Source organism: Phaseolus vulgaris, chromosome 2 (genome assembly GCF_051622355.1).
Source record: "Phaseolus vulgaris cultivar YP4 chromosome 2, ASM5162235v1, whole genome shotgun sequence".
NCBI classification, from domain to species: Eukaryota; Viridiplantae; Streptophyta; class Magnoliopsida; order Fabales; family Fabaceae; genus Phaseolus; species Phaseolus vulgaris.
The window spans coordinates 2,858,295-2,877,021 of record NC_143499.1 but is presented as its reverse complement, the minus strand read 5'-3'; the positions used below and the strand labels follow the sequence as shown (position 1 = coordinate 2,877,021).

Genomic DNA, 18,727 nt, shown 5'->3' with positions numbered 1-18,727 from the left:
GCTTAGCAAACATAAGATAAAATATTTTTTTTCTTTAATTTTTAATTTGAAAAGCTCTGTCCATTTAAATATTTAATTCTCTGTCAGAAAAATGATTTTAAAATTTATAATTAACTTTTTTTCTCAATTAAAAATTAATTAAATAAAAAAAATACAATACATAAGTAATCCAACTCTTATATAACATCTTCAGCATAATTTCCATTCTTAAAAAACCTATGCCACCACCTGAGTTAACATAATTTCAAGATATCTGCAAAACTAAATTCTAAAATGCCTTCTTCCAAGACATATAAACTATGCGTGTCCCTCCAAGTATTTACAAGCCTATACTTGCAAAATGGAGAAAAACATGGTTCCCCAAAAAACCTGCATAATTCTGCCTCTCAAATTCTAATAATAGGGTAATAGAAACCACACCTACGTTTACATCGTCACGACCTACACTAGTCATGGAGCTTAGCTTCTTCTTTTATAATTTTCCAAATGACCATGATGAAAGAGATATGTGGAAAATCAGGGAAGAATCAAGGATATTTTCATTTCAAAGAGATTAAATGTCATAAAACAATAAAACAGAGGTTTGGTTTTGGTTTTGTTAAATTTCAAAAAGTTGTCAATGCAGAAGTATTGAAAAAAAAAGGTTAAATTTAATATGGATAGGAATGTGGAAACTGAGGCCAACATGCCAAAATAAAATATAGGAGGAAGGAGGAAACGAGGAAGAAGTGGAACAATATTCACAAACCAGAACAACACCGGAAACAATGGAGGAAAAAAGTGTAGAACACGAGAGCTTTGATATTTTAAATTTATGATGAATATCAAATTTATGATGAAGGTCGAAGATCTGCTGTTTTTTGGTTTGGACTTAATCTAGGTGTAAAATTCTTATGTAAGAGTTTAGGTATTCCTAAAATATCTCAATTTAAAAAAAAAAAATATATATATATATATATTTATTTATTTGATTGATTGAGTTAATCCATATCTGCATTCATTGTAAAATAACCAATAACCACCTTTTCAGCCTAAATAGTGTAAAGATTAGTAGTAAACACACCATATCTCACACCCTATGAGATCATCACCTTACATAATTAGCATTCCAAGCATAGCATCATGCAGAACAATAAAATTTAGAATTATTATTAGGCCTGCTTCTTTTTTTAATTAAATCAGACTATATCCTTTATGTTTCACCTTAGAAGTCATTGACTTTCCATTGTTTATATTGAGTTTTTTTTTTATTTGATGCAAAGACAAAAGTTTATCTTATTATTTGATGGAAAGACAAAAGTTCAAAAAGATGAATTCAATCCACGATAAAATTTCAAAGTCACGTGCCTAATTATTGTGGTATGGGATAAGCATACCAAATTACTTGCAATACAATCGGTTATCTTTTGGGGAAGAACAACACTTTTAAAATATATATGTGTGTATGGATAAAGTAAAAAAAAAAAAAGAGAATATTAACTGTGAAAGCCGTGGAGGAAAGCCCTTGACTCAAAGCATGGGAGCTGAAAAAACTTAAGAAAAGAGTTAAAATATAATTTATGGTGATGGAGGGATTTCATAATGGCAGAGTTTGAGCAATATTAGAATTGGTTTCATACGAACTTAATACGAAAATATAAATAAAACTTTCTGATTTTTGGATGATATATGGTTAGGAATAACTTTGCTCAAAATATCTCAGGTTTTACAATAACTCTAAAGAGGTTACCGTGTCAAATCTTGGAGAGTGGATTGATAATAGATATGTGTGAAATTTCGTATGGGGAAAAGATAGAAAATCCATCAACTTCATCACTTGATGAAAGATATATAAGAGAAGACACCAAGTGAGATTGAGGAGGTTGGATGAATATGGAAGGGGAAAGTTCTTGAGGGATATACAGTCAAATTAGGATATGAGATGATGTATATCTCATATTCATTCAATCTAATAAAGTTATTAAAAAAAAATTATAAAGTAATTTATTTAATTAGCTATTAATTTTAAAATCTCAATGAATACTAATCTAAAAATGTGTTTATAAATTTTATTGATAATATAATTACTTTAAATACCAATAATTTTTTAATTTTTAAAATAATATTTAATAATTATTTTTTGTTTTTAAAATTAATTTTTATTTAATGATTTTCTTGTATATAAATACGATAGTGAAAAATTAGGTAGGAATAATTTAGAGAGTATTTAGAACTAGATGAAGATATTATGTTTAGAAACACAAATATGTAAGACACAATTAAGGATTGATCATGGATCACCAACAAAGTTACATAAATAATATTTTTATATTAAAATTGGTGTCTTTGCTTGAAGATGTGTATTTTATCTGCATAAAGTTAATTAATAATACAATTAAGTATAAGTTTGAGACAATTGTTACCTTGTAAAAATTGAGCTTTTGGTATTTTGATATTAATTAAGTTAGACATAAATTTAAACTTTGAGAACTATTGTATTTCCTTACCAGCCCAATGACATCATACATCAGCTTCAGAGAGAGAAAAAGTGGTGCAATTATATGAAGAAATCCGAAATAAGTAGGTTTTATTTTTGTATATATTTCTCTAAAGGCAAAAATATAGTAATAATTTAATAATACCAAACTGTGCACCCAACAGAAGTAGCTGGTTGGTTACATGTAAAAGTATTAAAAGACTCCACGACTAATGCATAGACATAAAGCAGAAGAAGCTTTTATTTTTCTCAGCACCAAATAATTTAAAGGTAAAAAGTGAGGTTCATAAACATGCACACCTCAAACAAGAACTCATGGATCATAAAGAAACGGAATCAAACGCAATTCATTTTCCCTGCCAACAACCAATCCGAAGTGTTCAACCATATCCATATCCTCTGGTTTCATCTTATTTGGGAGTTCCCAGTTAAAGTGATAGAGTAATAGAGCCAGTGGAAGCATAATGCTGGCTAAACCAAATGTCATGCCTGGGCACATTCTTCTTCCTGCCCCAAATGGCACATACTCAAAGTTATTCCCTCTGAAATCCACAGAATTACCTTCGAACCTCTCTGGGATAAACCTCTCAGCATCACTCCAATATTCAGGATCTCTTCCAAGTGCCCATGCATTTATCATTACTTTCGTCTTTTTTGGTATTTCGTATCCACCTATATTGGTTAGTTTAGTGCATTCTCTAGGGATCAACAAAGGAACAGGTGGGTGTAACCTCAACGTTTCTTTGATCACCAACTTCAAATAATTGAGTTCATCTAGATCACTTTCATGAATTGTTTCCTTTCCTCTGAATGCTTCTCTTATCTCACTTTGTGCTTTCTCCATCACTCTTGGGCTTTTCATAATTTCTGCCACCACCCACTCTAATACTGACGCTGAAGTATCAGATCCCGCCACAAATACATCCTGGTAAATATTTTCAGAAACATTTTGGTAAAATGAAAACAGAAATTGTATTTACACAACGAAATTCTACAACTTTCTCGTGATTTAAGAGACAAGTTTTTTTGCGGTATTTACTTACCAATATCAAAGCTTTGATTTGTATCGTCGTCATTTTGATGTCGAGAGTGTCGTTTTGTTGAATTCTGAGAAGAACGTCGACAAAATCTTCATCCTCTACTTCAACCCCGTCTTCTTTTGCCTCTTTTCGTTTTTCTTCATGTTCTTTGACAACGTTGTCTAAGACATCGTCAACCTGCTTCTGCAACTCCTCCAACTTGGCCCTCTTCCCAGTTATGAAATGTATGAATTTCAATGAAGGAAAAAAATCGACAAAATCAAATCCTGCCGCTGCTTCTATTACTTTTCGCATCAAAGGCACAACAAATTCATCTTGGTCCTTATTTTTTCCACCAAATGCTGCCCTGAAAACAGAAGCACTTACCAATGAGTAAATTTTAGCAGTAAGATTGATTGGTGAGCCTGCTGATTTTCGAATCGAGTCTATAAACTTTGCTGTCTCGTCTTCTCTAATGAATGAGAAAGACTTGACTCTTTTGGCGCTCAGAAGCTCCAACACACATATTTTTTTCAACTGTCTCCAGTGATCACCATAAGGAGCAAAAACAATATTCTTTCCTCCATAGGACAAAATGTCACCAAAAAGAAACTGAGGCCTCTGCACAAAAGCAATATCATTCGTTTTCATAATTTCCTTGGCCATCCCAGGGGAGGATGCAATCACTGTGGACATTTCACCAAGTTGGAAGTGCATGAGAGGTCCATATTTATGAGCAAGCTTGTGGAAAGCATGATGAGGAAGTGAAGCTGCTCCTGAGAGTTGATGCAGGTTCCCTATGAGAGGTAGTTTCTTTGGACCAGGGGGGAGATTGTGAGAGCCATTAGGTTTTAGCTTGTAATATTTTGCAAGCCAATTCAACAGAAAGAACAGGGAGATGGCAATAACCAAGAAGTAGGTTTGAGCTTCCATGGCTTTAAAAGTTTATACTCTTTCAAGTGTTTGTATTGTTTGCAAAGGGGAAGCTCCTATTTATAGAATCTTCAATCCGCGTGGAAAACAAATGTCCTTTTCTTAATGGAAGATCAATAGTTTGGGTGGTGAAAGATTTGAACTACCGTTGAAATTCCATACCTGCTTGTTACTTTTTCTACATTTTACATAATATCTACAAAATATAAAATGCATTAAATACCCGCCAAAAAAGAAAATTAGAAAAATCAGTACGAAAAATAATCAATTTATATATTTTCACATACGTCTTACTCTTGTATTTCATTAGTCCCATATTCTTTCAATCTCTTAGTCTCTTTTTTTTCAACTCTTGTATAATGAGACGTGTATATATGCCAGAAAATCTTATTCCAAAGCTTTGACATATATACAGTAACAAAAGCTTTATCTGTTTTTTTTTTCTATATTTATATTTATGATGTATAAATGTTGGTTTTTTACTGCAGATTTAGTGCTGTTTTAGTGCTATTTTTACTGTAATTAAGATGTTTTTTTAAAGTTTAGACACGGTTATTTTCAGGTTTAGTAGCAGGTGTTAAAGATAGTTTGTTTGAGTGTGTGACATTGTTGTTTGATGATATTTGTAGTTATTGTTATGTAGATGATCTCTTTAGTTTTAAGAATTTTCTTGTTATGTTAAAACAAGAACTTAAATCTTTATGTTTATTGTTTTTATAAGGGTTAAAATACTGTTACTAAAAAACATTTTCTTATGTGTTATAATTGCCTTGCATACATATGAAAATTTTCATTCTTAGGAGGCTAACATTAATATATTACATATATAAATTGATAGGAAATATTTAGTGGCGGTTAACATTCTTAAAATCACATGAACACTTTTAGTTCAGAGAAAGTATGGGTTATTCTAGAATGACAATATCTCGAGCCAAAAAGCAAGAAGAGACCGATAAAAGGAGAGACGTGCATTGAAAAAAGTTTTATTCACGTCAACATGATAATATTAAAATATATTTTTTTATGATCAAGGGGAGTTTCATTAGGTCCCACCATGGCGACATGCAGTTCATCTTCAAGTAGACACAATTTTTTCTTTTTATTAACAAAAATAATGAATAAATATAGAATGTTTTAGGGATGTTCATTAATTTTTTAATAAATATAATTAGAAAAATAATTAAAACTTTTAGTATGGAGTTCCAACCTTAAGTTCACATAACATGATAATATCAAAATATCTTTCTTTTATGAGCAGGGGAGTTTCATTAGGTCCCATGGCAACATGCACTTCATCTTAAAGCTCTCGTTAGGCACATTTGACAAATAAAAACTGATTGAGCCATAAGTTCACACGCTCTAGTATTAATACATTAAACTCATTTCTCTCTCGTTATTAGTTAATATTTTTCATCCTAATTTCTCAACTCTTCAGGGTCTCTTCCCTGCATCCTAATTTCTTTTCTTTTAAATAATTAAATTATAGCGTCAGTATAGTCGATACAAAATTTTATTTAAAAATAATAATTTAAATCAAATATATAAAAAAATATTGTATGGAGAAATTTGATCTTAAAAATTAATTGTTTCACTATAAGAAATTTGTTTTTTACATACCAATTATTACATACAAATTTAAATCCGTATATAAATTGAGTATTACATATGAATTTAAATTCGTATGTAAAGTGACATTATATACGAATTTTTACATACGGATCTGGATCTGTATATAAACTGAACATTACATACGAATTTTTACATACGGATTTGGATCCGTATGTAAAATCAGCATTACATATGGATTTTTACATATGGATCCGTATGTAAAATGAGCATTATAATACAAATTTTTAATTACGGATCCAGATTCATATGTAAAGCATACAGATTTGGATTCGTATGTAAAGTAAACGTTACATACGGATCCATATTTGTTTGTTAAGTGAACATTACATACGATTTTTTTCATACGGATATAGGGAATTGAAATAATTAATTTTAAGATTTATTACGTTGTTAGAATTAAATTAGAAAAGTAATTTGAGTTTAATTATTTTTTTTAATTTAATTAAAAAAATTATAAGAAAAAATTTACATACGGATTGTATTCGTATATAAATTATTACATACAAAATATTTTTAATAATTATAATAATAATATTGATATTAGTGATAATATTAATATTTTTATTTTTATTAATATTAATATTAATAATTTAATAATATTTTTATATTTAATAGTATTAATAATTTTAATAATATTAATAATATTTACAGTATTTAATAATATTATTAATAATAATATTAAATGATATAAATGATACTAATAATAATAATAAGTATAATAAAATTCATAATATGACAAAAGAACTTGTCTGGTGTAATGGGGGAGTTCATGCACACTGTGAGATATGAGATGTACGACTTGGGTTGTATTGAACTTACCATGATCATTTCTTTTAGATTCGATGGTAATCTAAGTCTTGGGTACTGGATCAGGCGTTAGTCTCTAGTAGGACTTACTTAATACGGATCTTCCAGAATATATCCATGTGAAATCTATGTGATTGTTTTATGTTGGATTTGAAGAAGATTGAATAAAAGAGAAATTGATCAATGTTACTTGTTGTGTTGTGAACTGTGATGACTGTACTATGTACACGAGCAATCATATAGGTGTCAAAGGTTCTGGAGGGCTTTAGAAACGTTATTTAGAACTTTATATTGTAAATATTTGTATTTATATAAATCTTAATCATGTATATTATGAATGTTTTGAAAAACACTAACCTTGTATATAAACATGTAAAACTTGTATTATAATAATTAGATGTATTTTTGGAGTGTTACATTTAACATAAAATTATTTAATAAAAATTAACTTTAATAACAAAAATAATTAATCATTATAAATTAAATATTTGTTTATAGATTAAAAATTATTAATATTTAAAAGAATTTTTATTATTAATAAAAAAATATAAATCAATTTTTAAATTAGTATTTAACTGTCTATAATATTATTGATACCAATATACTCAAGTGATTTTTCCAACAATAGTGAATCATTGAAAAACTATAATACTAAATTGGACAATCAATCGTATTCCTGAACTAAAAGTGTATTTTATATTTAATAAAAATAATAAACATAGAATTTAAATTTATCGAATCGTACTAAAATTGGAAAATGTAAATATAAAAAAAAATATATAAAATTTAAACTTAACCTAATAATCATGAAATTAAAAAACGTGTTTCGTGATTAAAAGGTCTAGATTTTACTTATCTTGTGTAAAATATGTATGAGTTTGAATTGATTAAAAGGATGCAGCATTGAGGAATGATCAAATCTAACATATATAAAAGGACTTTGGGTTTTTAAAAGTTTATTCGGCTGAGGTATACGTTCTGGAACACTATATTATTATATCATTTAGTTTAAATAAATAATTTATAATTTCAGTGAAGAAACTTCGTTTTTGCTTACACCTCTGCGCTCAGAAGTCAGGTGACTATTCAAATCGCACGTAACCATACCCTAATTTCCACCATCTTCAGTTTTATTTGTAAAAATTTTTTACCTAGTCCACTCCATCTTCTTCTCATAATGCAATAACTTTCTGCGTACAACTTCTTAGTCTATGGTAAAATAATATAATATTGAAAAAAAAACCTTAAATGTTAGAATTATTCATAAGAATGTTGAGATAATTTTTTGTTAATATTTGCATTTCTCTTTGATAATTTTAATCTCTAATGTTTATTGTTTTATAATGATAAAAAGATAATCTTGAGCTAAATTTGAATTAAAAAATGATTTTTTTTTATCTTTTATAGATAATAATGTTAACACTATAAGAAAAAAGAAATAACGAAAGTTATTTTTAATATAATTATAGGAATTTATTTAATTAATGGAGGTTTTTTTAACTTTCGTTAAGTTCCAAAAGTTATTCTAAAATTTCACTAGAATAGTGGGAGTTTTTTTTTAACCTTCATTAGATTTCAAAGGTTTATTTTAAAACTTCATCAAAATAACGAAGGTTTTTAAATTTTCGTTAAATTTCGAAGGTTTATTTTAAAACATAACTAAATTATCCAAAACTACATAGATTTAATATATTTTATAATTAAATTCTCTAAAACTTTACATTACAAAATAAGATTTAAAAGTGTACATAAAATATACGTACATTAAAAACTAAAACAAAATAAGTTAGGTTTTTTGAAGTAGCTCGTAACAAAAAAAACTCAAAATTATATTATCCAACTACCATTAATCATAAAATATATACAAATATTGTTGAAATACTTATTATCCAAGATTAGTTGTTGAAATACTTATTATCCAAGGTTATTTTGCTGAGTTTTTAAAATAAATTTTTGAAACTTAAAATACTTATTTGTAATGTAAAGTTTTAGAGAATTTAATTATAAAATATATTAAATCTATGTAGTTTTTAATTATTTATTTATAAATATATTTAATTTTGAAAAATATGAAGTGTTTTATTGAGGTTCTACGATAAATCTTTGGAATTTAATGAAGGTTAAAAAAACTTCCATTATTTTGCTAAGTTTTAGAATAAATCTCTAGAATTTAACGAATATTAAAAAAACCTATGTTATTTTGCTGAAATTTTAAAATAAAACTTTGAAAATTAAGAAAGGTTAAGAAGACCTTTGTTATTTTGTTGAGGTTTTAAAATAAATATTTAGAATTTCACAAAGGTTATAAAAATCTCCGCTATTTTGCCAAGGTTTTAAAATAAATTTTTGCAATTTAATGAAGGTTAAAAGAACTTTCGTTATTTTGTTGGGGCTTTAGAATAACTTTTGGAACTTAACGAAGGTTAAAAAACTCTCTGCTAATTATATCATTTCCTAGGATTATATTAACCTCTGCTAAATAATCTCTGTTAAAACCATTTTTACTTGTAGTGAGTATTTTGATTTAATATAATTTTTATTTCAAATAATCTTATTTACCGTTGTTCAAACAAATTATATTTAAAAAAGAGTGTACTAATTATATTTCGAACTAGTGATGTATTTTTAATTATTTACCAAAAAATTCGATTAATAAATCATCATATCAGTGGAATTATACATTACAAGAAAACATGGTTTTAACGAAGTTTATTTTTACATTATTCAAGGTTAAAATCTTCATTAAGTCATTTACTCAGGGTTGCAGTTTTTTTCCTCTAAACCGTCCCTGCGGGACGTGTTCTTGAGGGTTTTATAAATCTCAAGTAATGTCTTTGAGAACCCCTGTTAAATATCATGGGTTTAAGAACCTCCATACAATGCCTTCTGCTGTATTCTTGGCCTGGAGAGTTTTGGAAAATAGGATTGCAACTAGGGTTAATTTGGTAAGGCGCGGGATGGTGGTTGAAAATCCTGTATGTTGCTTGTGTGGGAAGGTCGATGAGTCGTCGAGTCACTTGTTCGCCGTTTGTGACTTTGCTTGGAGGGTATGGTGCCTTTGCTTTGAGTGGCTTGGAGTGTCGTTCGTAATCCATTCGGATCCAATGCAAAATCTTATTCAATTCAGGTTGAGTCAGGCATCTGTTTCGGTTAATGATGTTTGGGGGGCAATTTGGGTTGGAATTGTGAGTGAAATTTGGAAGCATAGGAACTCGGTCGTCTTTAATGGAGGAGTGGCAGATGCGTTAGAAGTTTTTGCCTCAGCACAAGTAAAGGTGTGGTCTTGGATTGCTGCAAAGTCCCGCGAAGTTTATTTTTCCTATCCCTGTTGGGCTCTGGATCCTTTGGCCTGTATACGGTTGATTCGGTAAAGCTATTTAGCGCTTGGTTTGGTTGGTCTTTTGACCGGCGGTTTTGGGTGTCGAGTTAGGAGTTAAATTGTATGTGTGTTTGTAAAAGGGTTGGACCACCCCTGAAGTGGTTCTCATTTATTGATTTTTTATTGCTGATAAAAAAAAAAAAAAAACCTCCATACAATACCATGGGTTTCAAAACCTCCATAAAATACCATAGGTTTAAGAATTTTCATAAAATTACTTGTCGTTTAAAATATCCTTCAACCCCATTTTCCACCATCTTTAACGATCCTTCTCACTTATCTCTTCCACCCACACTGCTCTCCAAGATAGGCTTAATGGTCGTCACCGACATTCCTAGCAAGAAATCACAATTCAAGCACACTTATGTCTATTATATCAAAGGAGAAGAAAAACTAAATAAGATACAATATTCTTCTTACTCTAGTATTTCTTCTTCCATCACCTTACTGCCCCAACTTGGGTCACAAGCTACTATTACCTAGTTGGTAACAATTGGTGTTTATCACTACTTTATATATCCTAAATAATTGCATTATCTCTTAGATGTGAGCTTCAAAGCTATGTGTGTTCTTGGCTAAAGATTGCAAGAACATATTGCGAGGAGAAATTAACTTTTATTACTTCTCACTTTCACAGTGAATTAATTATTAGATGCATTTAAAAAAAACCTTAATTTTAAATATTTCAAAATTATGAGAATAAAATATTAACAATTATAACTAAAAATAAAATTGCACATAAAATATATGTACATCAAAAGCTAAAACAAAATCAGACAAGTTTTTTGAAGTATGAGCTCGTAACAAAAAAAAACTAGAATTATATAAATCAACTACCATCAATCATAAAAAATATGCAAATACTGTTGAAATACTTATTATCCAATATTAGTTGTTGAAATACTTATTATTCAAGGTTATTTTGTTGACTTTTTAAAATAAATTTTTGAAACTTTATAAAACTTATTTGTAATGTAAAGTTACACTTTCAAAATTTTAGAGAATTTATTTATAAAATAAATTAAAAATATGTAGTTTTTAATTATTTATTTATAAATAGATTTAATTATATTTATTTATTGAAGTTTGAAAAATCTAGAGTGTTTTATTGAGCTCCTACCATATATTTTTGGGCGAAGGTTAAAAATACATATGTTATTTGGTTGAGATTTTAGAATAAATCTTTGAAATTTAACAAAGGTTAAAAAGACTTTTGTTAATTTGTTGAAATTATAGAATAAACCTTTGGAACTAACTGAAAGTTTTAAAAAAAAAACTTTTGTTATTCTACTGAGATTTTAGAATAAACCTTTGGAATTTAACGAAAAGCTCTGTAAACCAAAGGTTAAAAAAACCTCTATTATTTTGTTGAGATTAATAACCTTTGGAACGATTAAAAAACCTTCTATTATTTTACTGAGATTTTAAAATAAACCTTTAAAATTTAACGAAGATTAAAAAACCTATGTTGTTTTGTTAAGTTTTTAAAATAACACTTGGAACTTAACGAAGGTTAAAAAAACTTTCGTTAATTAAATTAACTCCTAGGGTTAACATTCACTAAATAATCTCCGTTAAAACCCTTTTCTTGTAGTGATTTTTTATCAACAAAAGATAAATAAGATAAAATAAGACACTTTAGAGATGTTTCGATCCTTATACAAAGAATCATATATCAAGTTTTTTAACACCAAACAGTTAAAATTTTCATAAAATGAGTTTCATATCTAATATATCTAATATGTATTATTAGAATAGATAAACATAAAACATGCGATATTCATGAAATCGAAAAATGTCTTTGGTAATTAATATTTATTTTAAAATGCTACACATGGAATTTAAATATATCCTATCATATTCACGAAATCAGATAATGTATACTTCGTATTTAATATTCACTAAAATTTATAGAAATGAAAACACAGCCTATAATATTAAAAAAAGTTAGACATTGTGTTTATTTGTTGTTACTTTTCGTCACGTGACAATCTAGATGCTAAAGAAAATTATGATTCCTGATATCATTCTAGAAGCCATAATAAAGTAAGTAAAATATTGCTACAAAACAAAAATATTATGGCCCGATATTGTTAACAATTAACTTTATTTTTTAAGTATTTTAGGGATTCAACTTATTACATTTGCATATATAAAAAATATCGATTCTTTAAATAAATTTCACTTTTTTAAAATCAGTCTTTAACGTTTTAGTGAAAAACACCACAAATTAAAAATGTATAAAAAAAACATATATAAAATTGACTAAATTTTTAGTTTTATTTTGTTTGAACATATATGTTGATTTTGGAAAGGTGTTTGATGACTTTCTTTACAACACAATTTTAGTTTATTTAAACAGTTTATGACTTTTACAATTTTTAGTTTATTTGTAATTTTTAATAAAATTTTATTAAAATTATTTTAATAAATTTTATTATAACATAAATTTCTTATAATAAACACTACAAGAAAATCATGAAATAGAAACTAATTTTTTGATATCAAAATAATTAGTTACAATAATAACTAAATTAGAGATTATTTTAAAAACTTAAAAAAAATGTTTATAAATTAGTTTCTATTATGGTTAAATAGTTTCTAAATTGGTAAAAAAATTTACTATCAAATTTAGAAACTAAATAATTGATAGTTAAAACCTTGGTGATTAATTAGATACCAATTTAAAAATTATTTAACAATAATATAAATTAATTTAGAACCAATATTTTTTAATTTCTAAAATAATTTTAATTATTATTGGAACTAATTATTTTGGTTTCTAAAAATTTATGTTGAATTTATTTCTCCCTAAACTCATGCTTACCTGTTATTTATTTAAAACTTTGTCCACCAGAGTTAAAGTCTGAGTGAGATTATTCAACAATCTTATCAGTTTAATTTAAATAAATAATTTATAATTTGAAAGGAGAGACACGTCGCTTAAACCTATGGGCTAAACTAAGTCAGGTTAATTAACCACCGCGTAATTACGTTTTTGCTTGCACGTTTTAAGAATTCACCTAATAACTTTCTTGATAATAACGTGTTGGAATATCCGTTAACATTGGAAATGGATTTTCTTATCAATAATTATAGAAAAACGCATTAAGGATGATGGAGAACGTATTATTATGCATCTAGATAGTAAAAAACTCTTTATATGACGCCCTAAGTTGACTCCTGAAAGATAAAAGATTACAAAACAATATTTGAAACTGATCTCCATCAAGCATTTTAGTCATTTTGTTGTATAAAGAAATAGTCATTCTGTTGCTGATAGATAGCCATTGTTAATGATGAATAGTATTATGTAGAGTCAATATAATATTATTAGATTCTTTAGAAATAGAGACTCTTCTCGTCAAAATAGGTCGGTCATAATTTCAGTAAGTTTTTAGTGATTTTAATTTAAGTTATAGGGATTTCATATTTTGAGATAAAATTTTGTTTATTTAGTGAATATAGGGTTAAGATTTTAGTTGTGATAATCTATTTATTTATAAGTTTTTATGAGCTGGTTTCTCCATATGATATATTATAGTATTTTTTCATAAAATTTTAATATCTTGTATATAAATCAGGGTATTCTGTAATATAATCAGAGCATTTATGTAATGTAATAAGAGATATTGTGTAAGTAAATTAGAGCACTTATGCAATATAAGAAGGAACATTGTGCAGGTAAATCAAAGTAGTAAAAGAGGTCGGATATTAAAAAGATTGATTCTCATAATATATTTATCTAAATTAATATTATTACACCAACATAATTATGTGGGGGGTTTATAATAATAGTCCCAAAAATCATGGTGAATTTTAATTCATCATGGGCTTTCTCATGATTCAGGCCGAAATAGAATACATCCGACTTAGACTTGATTGGTGAATGTCCGATCAAATTCAGAACGGTATAGAGACCAATAACACTAATTCCAAATTTTAAAGTAGATAATTTTGTAGATGTTTTTTTTTAATCAACAATAAAGATTAAATACATATGAATCACTTCAAGGGTGATTCAACCTTTATACAAAGAAGTAGGAATGACCTGACTCCCTAACACCTTCCAAACAGATATTAAAAATACTAATCCTGACAAAAACTAACTTCATCATGAAACTAAAGAGAGTAAAGACATACTAGATGGTCGAGACACCTATCAGAGAAAAAAAAAAGCAAGTTGATGGGAACTTAGACATGATCCAAGACCAAACCTTCAATTGAGCCCGATAAAAGATCTTAAAATAATCTAGAACTTCTCCTTTAAAAATAATTTTATTCCTATGTCGCCAAATCTCACTAACCATTGCTATCCAAATATTCCCCATCCCTAAATTTACTTAATTCGAAGCATTGCACAACTTGAACTGCAAAAAGTGGGAGTAAGCATGAATGAGGGCAACCGATAAATGCGTAACCACGCATAACAGAGATTCCACACCAGCTAGGCTATTCTACAATAAAAAAATTAACGATAATACTCTTCCTCTTTTACCCCACACAAGCAGCACATAACACTTCCGATCGCAATCTCGCGTCTAAGTAAATTAGTCTTAGTGACAATCCTATTTCCTAGCACCCTCCAAGTTGTAACCTAAGCAGAAGGCATAAGCCGAATAAACAGAGAACTCTTGAAGTATATCTTCTTTCCAAATCCATCTATCAACTTTCTCTGAGTTAGGACAAGCTTCTTAACCTGGACCTTCTCTCAGTCCTAAAGACTTCTTCTCCATGCCAAAGACCACTCCCAACCATTGTTTGTTCGAGACCCACAACTATCCAACGACGTATCTTTCTCGACACTTAACTAAAAAAGCCATGGAAAATTAAACTTCAAGGATTCATTATCAGCCCACCAATCTTCTCGAAACTTCATAGACTTCTGGTTGCCAATTTCCCAATGTAAACAATCCCTAAAGTTACTATCCCACTTCTCTAACTTCCATATCATCTTCAAATCTTTCTTCCATAGGGATTCATTATAAATACGTCTATCCTCTTTCATATTTCTCCAATCTCTATATTTAAATTTAAGAACCTCATTCCACAATGTGATGATTAATTTTAGTGAATATTATATTAATGAATTTAAGGTTTAAACATTATAATTTTATATTTCTTGAAATATTTAAAACAGTATATCCAAATGGAATCTTTAATTTTATGGATAAAATTTTATTTGAATCATTCATCTTGTGTCTTTAGATTCCGTCACCGTCCGTACTTTGATTCTAATACGTCTAGCCATACTTCATTTTTCATGTGAGTAAAAAAATATGGAGTAAAGTACGACGAAGCTTAAAGTTATCTTTAATTGTTAACAAAAATATTTTTCAAGAATCAAATTAAAAAATATAGAATAGGTTCAACAAAAATTAAAATTAAAAAATATTATTGATAAGGCTATAATATTTTTAACTTCTCAGCATTTAAAATGATTTTATAAAATTATTGAAAACACATATGAGTGTAGTAATCTCGGATTTTACAAAAAACTTTATAATCACTAGGAAAATTTTATTATCAAAAAATTAAGATATGAAATCATGTAAGATTTGTTACAATTTTATGTGAAACTTTATTACAAAGAAATATTTATTAATAATACAAACACATACAGAAAAATAACTAGATTATTTGAAAATTTATAATGATATTTTAGTGATAATTCTTCTTTTTATATATTTTTGTGTTGTTCTTCGTAATTAGGGTGATAAATTTTTTTTGATAGAGTTTTACAAGAGGCAATATATAATTTGAAGGTTCAAGATCTCAATTTGTATGTGATATGGTTTCATAAATAGTATAAGAAAATCTTATAGAATTTAAATTCCTGTTGTTTGTGTGTATTTTTTTATTTTCTTGAGGATTTTTTTTTAAAACTTAAAAATGATTAATGAATTGAATTAATCTGACTAATTAAACGGCTAGATTGAGCTCTTTTTTGTGAGAATGGATAAATATAATTTTTGGTGTTATTCTCTTTTCTTTATTTATAAATCACATATGAATATTATAAATGTTTAAAAAACAATGAAAATAAGATTTCTCGTTGATTTTATTGAAAATATTGTTTTATTCAAAGTTAACCATTCATTTATTTTCAAAACAATTTCTTAATTCTTTGAAAGGACAAATCACTTTATTCTTTAAGTCAACATATACTTCTAACAATTAATATGATTAATATGAGAGTTAATTTCATTCCTTAAAATGTTAATTGATTTAAGTAAACTAAAACGAATATTTGATTAATTAACACTTTTAATAAACTTAAACTTGTAAACATTAAACTCTAAACCTTAAACTTTAATGTCATTTGTATCAAATTTAAATACAGCTACAATAAAAAAATTATTAAATAAAAATTAATTTTAAAGATTAAAAATATTAATTATTATATTGACTAAATTAAATATTATTTTAAAATATAAAAAAATTATTGATATTTAAATTAATTTTTATTATTGATAAATAATTTTTAAACTGATATATAACTAATAAATTTTTTTAGTCTTTAAAATAATATTTAATTTAGATTATAATAACTAATTATTTTTAATTTCTAAAACTGATTTTTTTTTAATAACTTTCTTTTTTATAGTGAGTTAAAAGGCGTAAACTTTTTGTAATACTTAAGTCACTAAAATTGAACCTTCGAAACAAAATTAATTTTTTAACACATTTATAATCAAACCCAAGTGATTAAGAATAACAAATCAACTTGAATCTTCAAGCTGAATACTAAACATCGTAATAGTATTTAACTAAAATTCCAAACTCAATTTATTTAAAAGGGTTTAAAACTCAATTCCAAACCAACAAATTTTGGTACTAACAGGTACTTGTTGTTCCTTCATATTGTTGCCACCAAATCCTATCTTCATCATGTTCTGCAGCTTTATTCACTGCTAAAACAGAGATTGCCAACAACAGAATTTGTTGTTTTAGCTTTTAGTCACAGTGCATTTTCTAGTGCCTTCTTCTGTCCTTGCTTCCTTGCTTTTTTCCATTCACGCTACCTCCTCTGTTTTCGCTCCTTCTCCCTTCATAGCCCTTTCCTCCTTTCTTCTTCATTCCTCTTCTTAAACATCCCCTGCATACATTGGAAGAAACCATACCCTTGTGCAACATATATTTCATACTATGTTTGTAGATATTATTATATTGAAATATTTTATTTTAAGAAAAAACAAAAATATTCTTATTTTATAAAATTTAAAACTTAATCAAATAAAACACGACATTTTTCATCAATTAAAAAATATATTCTAACAAAAATATAGCCTATTATATAAGCTTTAATATTTAATAAAACTTATTTCTTAGGTAAATCCATCTTATATATCATATATTAATATCTCATGAAATTTTCAAGGTTTATATCCTTTTGCAGCTTTTCTATCCCTTTTTCTCTTGCTTTGATATTTAATAAAACTTATTTGTTGGATAAAGTTCTCATCCATCTTATAAATTATAAATTAATATCTCATGAAATTTTCAAGATATGTTCCTTTTGCAGTTTTTCTATCCCTTTTTCTTTCTCTTCGAGAAAACCAATAATTTCATTTCCATTAATTTTAATTGATAGTTATATTTAGAAGTGAATTAAAAGTCTAATAAATGAAAGCACACTAATCAGCATATTTTTTAAAATAGAGTGATCGATCATTTAGAAATGTTTGTTATAGTTCAATTAAATGTTCGATTTTGAGTAACGTCTAAAAATCTAATTCTGCTTCTTTTATATATTCTGAATGGTGCATTGATTGTGACTTGTATGTTTTCAATTAAGTGAGTTTTTACAAGATTTATTATTTTGGCTGAGATGTTTATTGTTTTAAGTTTATAAGGATTAAGTAGGTTAAAAGAGGTTGTTGTGTTATGATTATGTATAAGGATAAATTCATTCCTAAAATAATTCATATTAATTTATTTTTTCTTACCAATAAAAAAATATATTTAAAAGTCAAATACAAATACATTCATTTGTTTTAAAATTGCAATCAATCTAATTCCAAGTTTATTATTATAAATCATTTTTAATACAAATCTCAAAGCAACTAAAGAAAGTGTCAGATAACTTTAAAGTGGTTACGTCAATTTAATTTTCGAAGGGCAAACAATGATTCTATTCACATTGCAAATCACTTAAAGAGAAGTTGCTTGCAGAATTTTAGAAAAATTTCTTAAGCTTAAGCTGCCAAATTCTCAAGATGGATAACTTTCTTTATTTGAAAGCTAGGAATGACTACACACCAATTATGAAATCATGCACGTGACACAACACTCTCTTTTTTTCATTATCATGAAGATAATATATTTTGAGAAAACCTTAAATGAATCAGACTTTTATACATTATATTTTGAGATGACCACTATAAAAAAATTTGAGTCGACCACCGTACGCTATGTTTTTCCTCTATCAATTAGAATTAATCAAGCAAACTTGCAATCTACTGCAATTTATATTTGAGGATT

At 27.2% G+C, this 18,727-nt stretch overlaps 2 protein-coding genes across 2 annotated transcripts; one reads left to right on the top strand and one right to left on the bottom strand.

The window, feature by feature from the left end:
- Positions 1 to 2,546: 2,546 nt before the first annotated feature.
- Positions 2,547 to 4,450, bottom strand: LOC137809582 (cytochrome P450 71D8). Its single transcript, XM_068610696.2, has 2 exons — positions 3,520 to 4,450; positions 2,547 to 3,401 (listed from the first exon to the last, which is right to left on the bottom strand). Exons 1-2 carry the CDS (start codon positions 4,426 to 4,428, stop codon positions 2,790 to 2,792), a joined length of 1,521 nt encoding a protein of 506 aa, XP_068466797.1. The 5' UTR covers positions 4,429 to 4,450; the 3' UTR covers positions 2,547 to 2,789.
- Positions 4,451 to 9,692: 5,242 nt separating this feature from the next.
- On the top strand, positions 9,693 to 10,235 carry LOC150028938 (uncharacterized). The gene has a single exon (XM_090299382.1). The coding sequence runs from the start codon at positions 9,693 to 9,695 to the stop codon at positions 10,233 to 10,235; it is 543 nt and encodes a 180-aa protein (XP_090155508.1).
- The last annotated feature ends 8,492 nt before the right edge of the window (positions 10,236 to 18,727 follow it).

Coding starts and splice junctions, on each gene's coding strand:
- LOC137809582 (XM_068610696.2), bottom strand. CDS start 4,428: ATGGAAGCTCAAACCTACTTCTTGGTTATTGCCATCTCCCTGTTCTTT. Junction 3,402..3,519: donor AAATCAAAGCTTTGATATTG/GTAAGTAAATAC, acceptor AATATTTACCAG/GATGTATTTGTGGCGGGATC.
- LOC150028938 (XM_090299382.1), top strand. CDS start 9,693: ATGTCTTTGAGAACCCCTGTTAAATATCATGGGTTTAAGAACCTCCAT.